General features: G+C 47.6%; 1 protein-coding gene across 1 annotated transcript in view; it reads left to right on the top strand.

The window, feature by feature from the left end:
• Positions 1-751: 751 nt before the first annotated feature.
• CERKL (ceramide kinase like) overlaps positions 752-11,786 on the top strand; it is a 68,539-nt gene continuing 57,504 nt past the window's right edge. The window contains exon 1 of the mRNA XM_056861410.1: positions 752-1,052. Coding sequence (XP_056717388.1) covers positions 752-1,052 — 301 coding nt within the window. The remainder of the gene's footprint in view (positions 1,053-11,786) is intronic.

Raw genomic sequence — 11,786 nt, 5'->3', positions numbered from 1 at the left:
AGTCTATACAATTTATTTTTAGATGGAAGAGGGAGAGGGGGAAGTCAACTTGTGGTTAATTTAGCAATATTATTTCATTCTTTAGTGATTATTATTATTATTTTTAACATTGGACACTGTTTTATATGTTGATATTTTAAATCAAGAAAATAATTTTTTTAGAAAATAATAATAATAATAATAATAATAATAATAATAATAATAATAATAATAATAATAATAATAATAATAATAATAAAGAGATCAGGCTAGCCTGGGCCATAAGAGCACAGAAGCGTCTGTTTCATTGCAGTACCTGGAAGTCGGCAACCCTAATCGGCGGCTCCACAGCGCATTTTCCCGCCTTTTCCTCAGACAGGCCAGGCCGGAAAGTTCCGTTGGCGCTCGCCAACGGAACTTTCCGGCCTGGCCTGTCTGAGGAAAAGGCGGGAAAATGCGCTGTGGAGCCGCCGACTTCCAGGTACTGCAATGACATAGAAGAAGGTCGCGTTAAGAGGCTGAGAAGGGGGGGGGGAGCTGGCGCGCGGGGCCGGCGCGCCTAACCGCCAGCTCGCGGGCGCGCGCCTGGCCCAACCGCCACATCTCTCCCCCCAACCGCCACATCTCTCCCCCCACCCGCCTCAGCCGGGCCGGAAAGGGGAGGAGCGTCGCCGGCGGTTGCCTTGGTAGCATCCGGGACGCGCCCGGAGCCGTTTCCTCTCCGCTTCTGGGCTAAAGGGGGGGAGCGGCGGGAGGGGCCACCCACCCCCCAATGCACCGCCCCAGGAGAACCGCCTGGGAGGAGAGCCGGGGGGAGCCTCGTGGGGCGGGGGGGAGGAGGAGGAGGCAAAGCGGCGCCTCCTCTCGCTCCTCCTCCTCTTCTTCGACGGGGCCTGGGGGGGAGCCCCCTCCGCGGAGGGGCACCCGGGGGTGCGAGGAGGAGGCGGCGGCAGGGGGCGGGGGCGAGCGCCCCCTCCTCAGGGGGATCTTCCGGATCGGCAAGGAGAGTTGCGACGTGGCGCTGAGCCCCCGGAGGCTCCGGTGGACCCCCATCCGGCCCGAGAGCCCCACAGGTGAGTCGAAGGTGGGGGGGGAGGCTGCTTTTGCGCCCGGCGTGGCCTTCCCTTCCCTTTGACCTGTGTGTGTGTTAAGTGCCGTCAAGTCGCTTCAGACTCATGGCGACCCTATGAATGAAAGTCCTCCAAAAGGTCCTGTCTTGGACAGCCTTGCTCAGATCTTGCAAAATGAGGGCTGTGGCTTCCTTTATTGAGTCAATCCATCTCTTGTTGGTTCTTCCTCTTTTCCTGCTGCTCTCAACTTTTCCTAGCATGACAGTCTTTTCCAGTGACTCTTGTCGTCTCATGACGTGACCAAAATACGACAGCCTCAGTTTAGTCATTTTAGCTTCTAGGGTCAGTTCACGCTCGATTTGATCTATAATCCACTGATTTGTTCTTTTGGCAGTCCACGGAATCCGTAACACTCTCCTCCAACACATTTCAAAGGAATCTATTTTCTTCCTATCAGCTTTCTTCACTGTCCAGCTTTCACACCCATACATAGTAATTGGGAATATGATGGCATGAATTAATCTAGTCTTGGTGGCCAGTGACACATCCTTACACTTCAAAATCTTTTCTAGCTCCTTCATGGCTGCCCTTCCCAGTCTCAACCGCCTTCTGATTTCTTGGCTGCAGTCTCCCTTTTGGTTGATGGTGGAGCCAAGGAATAGAAAGTCTTGAACAATTTCAATTTCCTCATTGTCAACCTTAAAGTTGTGTAATTCTTCTGTAGTCATTACTTTTGTTTTCTTGATGTTCAGCTGTAGTCCTGCTTTGGCACTTTCTCTTTTAACCTTCAGCAGTAGTAAACTTTCCCTTTGACCTGGTTGTAGAGAAATGCTGGGATGCAGAAACTGTCAAGCATCCAAGGCCTTGGTTCTTGTAGGTTATCCGGGCTGTGTGACCATGGTCTTGGTGTTTTCTTTCCTGACGTTTCGCCAGCAGCTGTGGCAGGCATCTTCAGAGGAGTCACACTGAAGGACCAGTATCTCTCAGTGTCAAGTGTGTAGGAAACAGTAGGAAACAGTGTGTAGGAAACAGTGTGAAGGACAGTAACGCTGTCCTTCAGTGTGACTCCTCTGAAGATGCCGGCCACAGCTGCTGGCGAAACGTCAGGAAAGAAAATACCAAGACCACGGTCACACAGCCAGGATAACCTACAAGAACCAATGAACTCTGACCGTGAAAGCCTTCGACAATGCATCCAAGGCCTCTTTCCTTTCTACTTTGCTATGAGAACCGTCGTGGTTAAGAGCGGTGGTTTGGAGCGGTGGACTCTGATCTGGAGGACCGGGTTTTGATTCCCCGCTCCTCCACATGACCGTCGGACTCCGATCTGGTGAACTGGGTTGGTTTCCCCACTTCTACTGTGACAGTACCCCAGAGATCTTTTTTTTCCCATTATTTCCACTGCTCTTCAAGCAATGCAATACTTAATACAATTCATATTACCCTTCCTGTGCTTTAAATAAAATAAAGGAAGCCACATCCCTCAATTTGCAAGATCTGAGCAAGGCTGTCAAAGATTATGTTGTGACCCAAAACTGTCTATAGAGTCCAATGAAAGGCAATTGAGAGGAGGTTGGATCAACTGCAGTTCTGCACGTCAATAGGACATTTTGGAAGACACTGATTCATAGGGTCGCCATGAGTCGTTGGCGATTTGATGGCACTTAACACACACGCATGCTTTACTTCTGTGACAGTACCCCAGAGATCTCCCGGTAATAATTGGCTTCCAGACTGCCAGGGAAGGAATTTCTGCCTAGCTACAAGCCTGCTCTGTGCACTGGGCTAAGAGTTACGGAGTGTCAGAGTGAACGATAAACAATGATAGGAAAAACTGGATGAAACTGCAACTGTACTGAGCCGCCTTTCTGTCTGTAATACAATCAGATATGCATAACTTGTTGATGTGTCGTCATAACTTGAATTTTGATCAATATCTCTTCACCAGTATAATCGGGACTCAGGGATTTCTGCCCATAAGGGCCTCTGAGTCAGCAGCTGCAAATAAACCTTTCTTGATAACGATCTTGGGTCTCCCTCTCCCCCCCGAACCCCTGTTTTACTGCAGCATTACTGATGAAGCCAGTTAGGTGACCTTGGGCTAGTCAAACTCTCCCAGCCCCACCTACCTCACAGGGTGTCTGTTGTGGGGAGGGGAAGGGAAGGCGACTGTAAGCTGGTTTGATTCTCCCTTAAGTGGTAGAGAAAGCTGGCATATAAAAAACCAACTCTTCTTCTGGCTCTTCTTACTGCGAGGTAAACCCCCGTGCTGTTGGATGGGGACTTGAAGCGTGCATCCCCTTCTTTTGACTTAGGTAGGGTTGCCAACCTCCAGGGACTCGCTGGAGATTTCCTGCTGTTACAACTGGTCTCCAGCCGATAGAAAGCAGTTCAACCTCGTGCCTTAACTTGGGACTTCAAACTTCTTTAGCCCAAGCTGTGAATAGAAAAGACATTCTTAGATATATTGCTATCATTGTACTTACCTGACTTATCTTGTTATGTACTCTGGGATGATGTTACTTGTGTGTGTGTACGTGTAATTGACATTGTATATGGTAATTTGTATGTTTCTAATGATAATTAGTACATTAGAGATTGATTGCCCTGACCTGGATGGCCCAGGCTAGCCTGATCTCGTCAGATCTCAGAAGCTAAGTAGGGTCAGCCCTGGTTAGTATTTGGATGGGAGACCACCAAGGAATACCAGGGTTGCTGTGCAGAGGAAGGCACTGGCAAACCACCTCTGTTAGTCTCTTGTCTTGAAAACCCCAAAAAGGGTCACCATAAGTCGGCTGCGAGTTGAAGGCACTTTACACAGAGAGAGAGAGAGGTTGATTAAGAGATACTTATATGGTTTTCTGTGTGCTTTTGGGTTTAACCTCCAGGCAGTAGCTGGAGATCGCCTGTTATTACAACTGATCTCCAGCCGATAGAGATCAGTTCCCCTGGAGAAAATGGCCACTTTGGCTATTGGACTCTATGGCATTGAAGTCCCTCCCCAAACCCCGCCCTCCTCAGGCTGTGCCCCAAAACCCTCCCGCCAGTGGCGAAGAGGGACCTGGCAACCCTCCTAGAAGGGAAACCCGGCTAGACTCAAAGGTGGCTTGCCCCCCCCAGCCCCACCAATCTGATTATTGTGCAGCCTCGAACAACCACAAAAAGCAATGTTTTCTATCAAGCCAACCAAAATAACACGCTAAAGCCATGCAATGCCTTTTAGCAAGACCAGCCAAAATGGCACAGTGTATGTGCTGTTGAACATGTATGCATTCTGCATGTCCACCTATCCATCAGTTTGGGTGCAAGAGCCCAACGTGTGGTTAAGAGTGGTTGTAGTGGTTATAGTGGTTAAGAGCAGTGGTTTGGAGCTGTGGAGTCTGATCTGGAGAACCGGGTTTGATTCCCCACTCCTCCACTTGAGCGGCGGAGGCTAATCTGGTGAACCGGATTGGTTTCCCTGGTCCTCCACATGAAGCCAGCTGGGTGACCTTGGGCTAGTCACAGCTCTCTCAGCCCCACCTACCTCACAGGGTTTCTGTTGTGGGGAAGGGAAGGTGATAGTAAGCCAGTTTTATTCATCCTTGAGTGGTAGAGAAAGTCGGCATATAAAAACTAACTCTTCTTCCTTCACGTTAAAAATAAAACTGACGACCAGTACTTGGACATATGTGGGGTTTAAATTTTGCATTCAGCTGTTCACCTGTTGAATGTAATGCATGCTCAAAGAAAACTTGGGTACGTGGATTGTATTCTATTTTTATTTATTTAAAATGTTGTTAGCCATCTTTCTCTCTTGTGGAACTCAGGGCAGCTTACAATATAAATAAAACAGTCTAAAACATACACACACAAAAGTTATATAACCAATAGAAGTCACAAATAAAAACCACAGATTTAACAGTCACAGATACATGTATGCATGGACACTGCAAGTTGTATACAGGGCTAACTGCATGTTCAAGTTTGTTGGAATTTCTCATCAGGTTGATCGTTATGAAAAAAAGAAGAGAAAGAAGAAAATATCTTTCTGTTTATGATCTTAAGGACTGTTATGTGCATCCAGGATACTATGTTCAGCACTTGGTTCCTTTTCTTTCCTTTCCCAACATCCTACCAAGCCTTCCAGACTACTCTTCCTCCTGTTCAAGCAGAGGGGCTTGAGGACAGAAGAATCAGTTTCTATAGAGAAGAACAGTTTTAGTAACTTAAAAGGATTAGATGTGTTGGCTGATGAGTCGCCTAGGAACGAAATGCTGTGCTGGAAAACTTGGCAAGCAGTTTCCTTAGTCTCTCATTTAAAGAGAGATGGCACCTGAAATCATGAATGTGAGCAAGTCTTAAAGGTGCCACAAGACTACCAGAAGGAGGAGGAGGAGGAGTTGGTTTTTATATGCCAAATTTCTCTACCGCTTAAGGAAGAATCAAACCAGTTTACAATCTCCCTTCCCCTCCCCTCCCCACCACAGGCACACTGTGAGGTAGGTGAGGCTGGGAGAGCTCTTAAGAGCTGTGACTAGCTCAAGGTCACCCAGCTGGTATCATGGGTAGGAGTGGGGAAACCAACACGGTTCTCCAGATTAGAGTATAAACCTCTCCAAACCACTGCTCTTAACCACTACACCATGCTGGCTCTCATCCACAAAAAACTTATGCTGGAATATAATTTTGTTAATCTTTTAGATGCCACAAAATTCCTGTTTATTTTTGCACAGACTAATGTGGCTGCCCCATCTGGAATTATTATGTAAAATAATCTTTCCCTTCCATCCTCCTTGGTCCTATAGCTGGGGAGTTTTCCACCCTGGTTGCACGTTTGTTGGCAGACTGCATAGAGATGTGGCTGTACAACATTGTCCTCTTATCTAGTAAGAGGACATATCTAGTAATAAATGATGATGCCAAAATACTGCCAACTACCACTTAGAACTTGGTTTCTGTAAACAAAAGAAGCAACTGGGATATAAAACAACTCCAAAAATCTATGTATTTTGCCATTGGAGTACTTTTTTTTTTTACTCCAAGCCCATTTAACATTTTAGCATAAAAAACACACACCATTAATTTATTAAGAAAACGCTGATCCAGGGAACCATTTGTAAATGCCCTGGAGATATACTTCCCTTGTTACAACCTGATGATCCTTCCTGATAACCTGGATAATATTTAGGTCACCACAGACAGATAGGTCCTTTGGGTAGAAATACCTCACATGAAAAAAAAAGTTAGAAATGTCTTATTCTATATTTTCTGTGATATTTTCCTTTAAAATTCATGAGAGTTTGTTTTCTAATATTTCAGGTTCAAAACATAGTTTTTGTTTCAAATTTTAAAACAGCATTGTAAGAAACCATACTGTTTGGAGTTATTCAGTATAAAAAAGGGGGAAGGATGAATCTGCAAATGAAACATTATTCCTGAGGTCACAGAGTTTTTTCAAGGTCTGAATGTTTGAGTACTGTTTTAGAAACACAGTGAATTCTTCTACAAACAAACAAATTCTGCCTTTGTGGGAATTGTTCTCCTCTGAGGCTCCAGGCGTCTTGAGCAATGGGTTATTTTCCTTGATCCATCCGGGGAAGGCAGGACAAAAAATCGAACTTCCTGTCTTCCTGGCGGGAAAATAGCCTGGAGCAGCCCAGTTTCCTCCTGCCTTCGTATGGGGAAAGTAGGTCTCTGACCTAGCTCTGTGCTTAGTCAGCGTAGTTTACTATTTACTTCGCTTCCTTCCTGTCTAAAACTTTATTCCTATCTTTCTAATCCTCCTCTCTTACCCTCCCAACCTTCCCCGTGTGTGTTTTCTACCTCTCTCTGGGGTTTTTTGTAAACTGAGGGGATCGGGGGAGCGATCCAAGATGGCCGACGCCATTAAGCCCCGGGAAGACGACCTATTGTCTGTGGAGGATTACCAGCTAGGTCTGGTACAATCAGGCAAAGCTCTTCACGATTCTCCCAACGGCCGCAATAGCGAGCCCTTAGGGATTGAAGCGGAGGACGCGCGGGGAAGCGCGGAATCCGAGCCGCTACAAGCAGCGCCAAAAAAGGCGCGAAAATCCGCGCCGGCCAGATACGGACCCGGGAAGAAGAAACGCAGCCCCAATCCTCCCGGTTCTTCAAAACTTAACAGCCACAAGGTGAAAGGGGGAAAGAAGCCTCATTCTTCCCCCGTATCTGCGCCTGTGAGAGCACCCGCAACTCCTCCAGCGGCTGTCTCCCCTGTTCCAGTGGATGATCCCTCCAGGGCTGGAGTTGGTAACGTACCCCCCCCTCTCTTGAAGAGGCGGGAATTCGCCATTTTACTCAGCAAGAAGCTGATGATATGATTAATTATGCATTGCAAAGACAGTGGCAAGCCTTCCAAGCTTACCAATGCAGGATTTCCCCCCCCCTTTCCATGGGCTGTTCCCCCCCCTCTCCCTCCCCCCATGGGCTCTCCTCCCAATCCCTCTGCTCAGACTTACAGAGACTTTCCAGGGGGACTTCCAGGCCCTAGTCAGATGAACCTTACCCAGATTCAGCCTCAGACTCAACCTCCTGCTCCAAAGCAGTGGCCTACCAAGGCTGCATTAAAATCTAGGGGCCCTGAAACCCAATCTACACAATTGGACTCTATCTTATCCACTGAGTCGGATCCAGAGTTAGAAGAGGGCGAGTTTGATTCCGATGAGGAGTCCTCTCACTCAGATGAACAGACTAATAGGCTTTTCAATGGGGACGACTACCAATCCTTACTGGCTAAGGCAATCTTAGCCTTAGAATTAAATGAAGAGGACCCCTCTCCTGAGGAAAAGGGGCCTAAATTAAAACAGGGGGTTAAGGAATGTTTTCCACGTAAGAAAGCCCCACACAATTTGGTACCCTTTCCTGACCTATTCTCCAGAACGGTCAGGGAGGAATGGGATAATCCTTCAGCCACAAAACAGGTGCCTCCGGCAATTAAGAAATTATATTCATTGGCACCACATGCCATGTCTTTACTTAAGGTACCCCTGGTAGATGCACCAGTAGCCGATCTGCAGAACCCGGGGCTGGTGCCAGAAGATGGTATGGGTACATTGAGGGATCAGCTTGACAGAAAGTCTGATTCCCTGACCAGAAAAGCCCATGAGGCGGCTGCCTTGACCATTCAGGTCAACGCAACCATGTCTATTTTTGCGAGAGCCTCCTTTCTTTGGGTCAAGAAATTGATCCAACTGGTTCCTGATGATAACATCAGGGTTCTCGGCGGCCTAGAGAGGGTCCTAAGCGCAGTCAGTCTAATGGCGGATGCCTCATTAGACTCTATTTCCTTTTCTGCCCGCTCCATGGCCTCAATCACTGCCGTCAGAAGGGCCCTATGGTTAAGAGCCTGGCCAGCAGATTTTAGGGCTAAAACCACACTTATGGCTTATCCTATTCAAGGAGAAAAGCTGTTTGGAGAAAAATTAGAAAAAATCCTAATTGAGACAAAAGATAAAAAACATGTCATGCCCAGACAGTTGCGTAAAGAGCAGAGGCCTGCTAGTTACCAGCCCTTTCGTTTCTTTCGCCCCTCCAATAGGGGCAGGGCAGAATATAAGAGAGGATCATGGACCACGAATTTCCGGTCATTCCGCAGAGGCGGACGGTTCCAAAGACCTCAATCTAACAGAGCTGACAAAGGGGACAAGTTTCCCAAAACCAACACCCAGTGACGCCCAATCCATGGGCATAGGGGGGAGGCTTCAGTTTTTCAGACAGGTCTGGTTGGCCTCCAACCCCGACAACTGGGTTTCCAGGATAATAACCGATGGTTATCTTCTGGAATTCTCAAGCAAACCACGGGACCGATTCATTTATTCCCCGATCTCCCTCAAAAGGGAGAAAAGAGACCGGACACTCAGGGCCATTCACCATCTCCAACAGATCAAGGCCATAGAACAAGTACCCATGCAGGAGAGACATCAGGGAGTCTACTCTATATTTTTCACCGTCCCGAAGAAAAATGGGGACTGGAGGGCTATTTTGGACCTCAAATATGTAAATAAAAAGATCATTCGCAAACACTTCAGAATGGAAACGCTCTGTTCTATTGTGGAATCCCTACGTCCAAACACATTTATGACTGCGGTAGACTTAACAGAAGCGTATCTGCATGTGCCTATCCATCCGCACCACAGACGCTTTCTGAGATTTGCAATCGGACAATCCCATTTTCAATTCAGAGCCCTACCTTTCGGTTTGGCTTCCGCCCCGAGGGTCTTCACGAAAATCCTCGTCACCATCGTAGCGGCCATCAGGCAGGATGGGATCCAGATACATCCGTATCTGGACGACAGCCTGATCTGTTCCCAATCCAGAACCCTGTCTCCCCAACATACATGTATAGTAATGCAATCTCTCCAACAGCATGGGTACTTGATCAATTTAAGAAAGAGTTCCATCACACCATCCCAATCCCTGATCCACTTGGGGGTCAGAATAGACTCTCAGACAAACACCTTATCTCTCCCATCAGAGCGAATTTCCAGGATTACCACCTTGACCCCAGCTCTTATCAAATCAAAGTCAGCTCGCCTAATGCGACTGGCGAAACTCCTGGGACTGATGATCTCGTGCATAGCAGTGGTACCATGGGCACGTTTCCATTCAAGGCCTCTCCAATGGTTGTTAAGGCCCTTTCAGAAGGATATAGCCAGGAAAAGGGACAAATTGATTCCCCTTACCCACAAAACCAAACAGGGTCTGGTTTGGTGGACAAGCAAGACAAATCTGCAGAGACCCAGTCATTACATTCACGACGAACCATTACAAGTGTTCACGGATGCCAGCCTAGAGGGATGGGGAGCCACATTCAACAGACGCATAGCCCAGGGACGTTGGTCATCACACGAGTCAAAACTGCACATAAACATTCTGGAACTAAGGGCAGTCAGACTAGCCCTGCTAGAATTCTCCGAGTCTCTCCGAGGTCATCATGTCCTCGTGAGGACCGACAACACCACTACAAAGGCACACATCAACAAGCAGGGAGGGACAAGATCATCCTCCCTGCACCAGGAAGCAGTGGCACTGTTCACCTGGGCACAATCACACATACACTCGATCAGAGCGGAACACATAAAGGGAGCCCTCAACGTCCAAGCGGACTGGCTCAGCCGTCAGACTGTAGACGAGGGAGAGTGGTCCCTAGAAGCAGATGCCTTTCAGCTCGTTACTTCCAAATTCGGCGTACCGTTAGTAGACTTATTTGCTTCAGGCGAAAACAAAAGAGTACCAAGATTTTTCTCCCGTTACTTCCACCAGTTGGCGGAAGGAACGGATGCACTCACCAGTCCATGGCCAACGGGACTGATGTATGCCTTTCCCCCACTACCAATAATTCCAAAGACGCTAAGAAAGATTCAAAAAGAAAGAGCAAAGGTCATATTCATTGCCCCCTTTTGGCCACGCAGACCGTGGTTTGCAACTCTCTTACAAATGTCAATACAGGAACCATGGAAAATTCCATCCCAATGGGGAACTCTCCGACAGGGGCCACTAGTTCACCCAGACCCCGAGTGGTTTTGCTTAACCGCATGGCTATTGAGCGGGGAATGCTTTTAGATAAGGGTTTCTCACAAGAGGTCACAGAAACCATTATGGAAGCGAGGCGTCCAAGCACCCAGCGCATATACAATGCGTCATGGAAAGCTTACGTACGCTGGGCATGGAGAAAAAAGATCGACCCATTGAACCCAGGCGTGCAAGGAGTCCTCGAGTTCCTCCAGGAGGGAGTAAGGCTTAAATTATCAGCTTCTACCTTAAGGAGGCAAATAGCTGCAATTGCCACGGTAATCCCCAACTTAGAGGGGTGTTCCACATCCAGACACAAACATATAGTAGCCTTCCTAAAAGGAGTGTCACAAATCCAACCACCGATCTCTCACAGGTTTCCCTCATGGAGCCTTAATCTGGTTCTTAACGCACTGACTTGTGCCCCTTTCGAACCCTTAGATTCAGTACCCTTAAAGTTCCTGCGCATGAAGGTTCTGTTTTTAGTAGCTATCACCTCCGCTAGAAGGATTTCGGAAATTAGGGCGTTGTCTATCAGGGAAGGTCTTTGTGTTTTCCACAGAGACAAAGTGGTCTTAAGGCCGGATCCAACCTTTCGCCCAAAAGTAAATTCTCCCTTTCACTCTTCACAAGAAATTAATTTGCCTTCCTTTTGCCCAAAGCCCTCCTGCGCAAAAGAACGCGCCTGGCACTCCTTAGATCTTAGGAGAACGCTTAAAATATTTATCCGTAGAACACAGGAATTCAGGGAATCTGATTACCTATTTATAGGTATTTCCAACCCAAATAAAGGTAAGCGCATGTCAGCAGCGGCAATCAGTTATACTCTCAGACTCTGTATCGTCGAAGCCTATAAAGCCACTGGCACGCCAGTCCCAGAGGGCATAACCGCTCACTCCCTGCGTAGTGCGGCAACCACGGCTGCATTTAACAAACAGGCCCCACTAGAAGAAATTTGCAAAGCAGCAACCTGGTCCACAGTTTCCACCTTTATTAAGCACTACAAGATCAATACATGGTCTTCTGCACAAGCATCCTTCGGACGAAGGGTGTTACAGCAGGTGGTTTAAGCAGTTTATTTCCCACCCGTTTGGGAGCTCTTGAAGGTCCCATTGCTCAAGACGCCTGGAGCCTCAGAGGAGAACGGAGCCTTGGATACCTACCGTGAAGGCTCCTTCTCTCCTGAGGCGAAGGGCGTCTTGCCCACCCAAAAATATATCGGGC

The sequence above is a fragment of the Euleptes europaea genome, chromosome 15 (assembly GCF_029931775.1).
Source record: "Euleptes europaea isolate rEulEur1 chromosome 15, rEulEur1.hap1, whole genome shotgun sequence".
Lineage (NCBI taxonomy): Eukaryota > Metazoa > Chordata > Lepidosauria > Squamata > Sphaerodactylidae > Euleptes > Euleptes europaea.
Note: the sequence above shows the minus strand (reverse complement) of the source record. Positions and strands in the feature narration are given on the sequence as shown.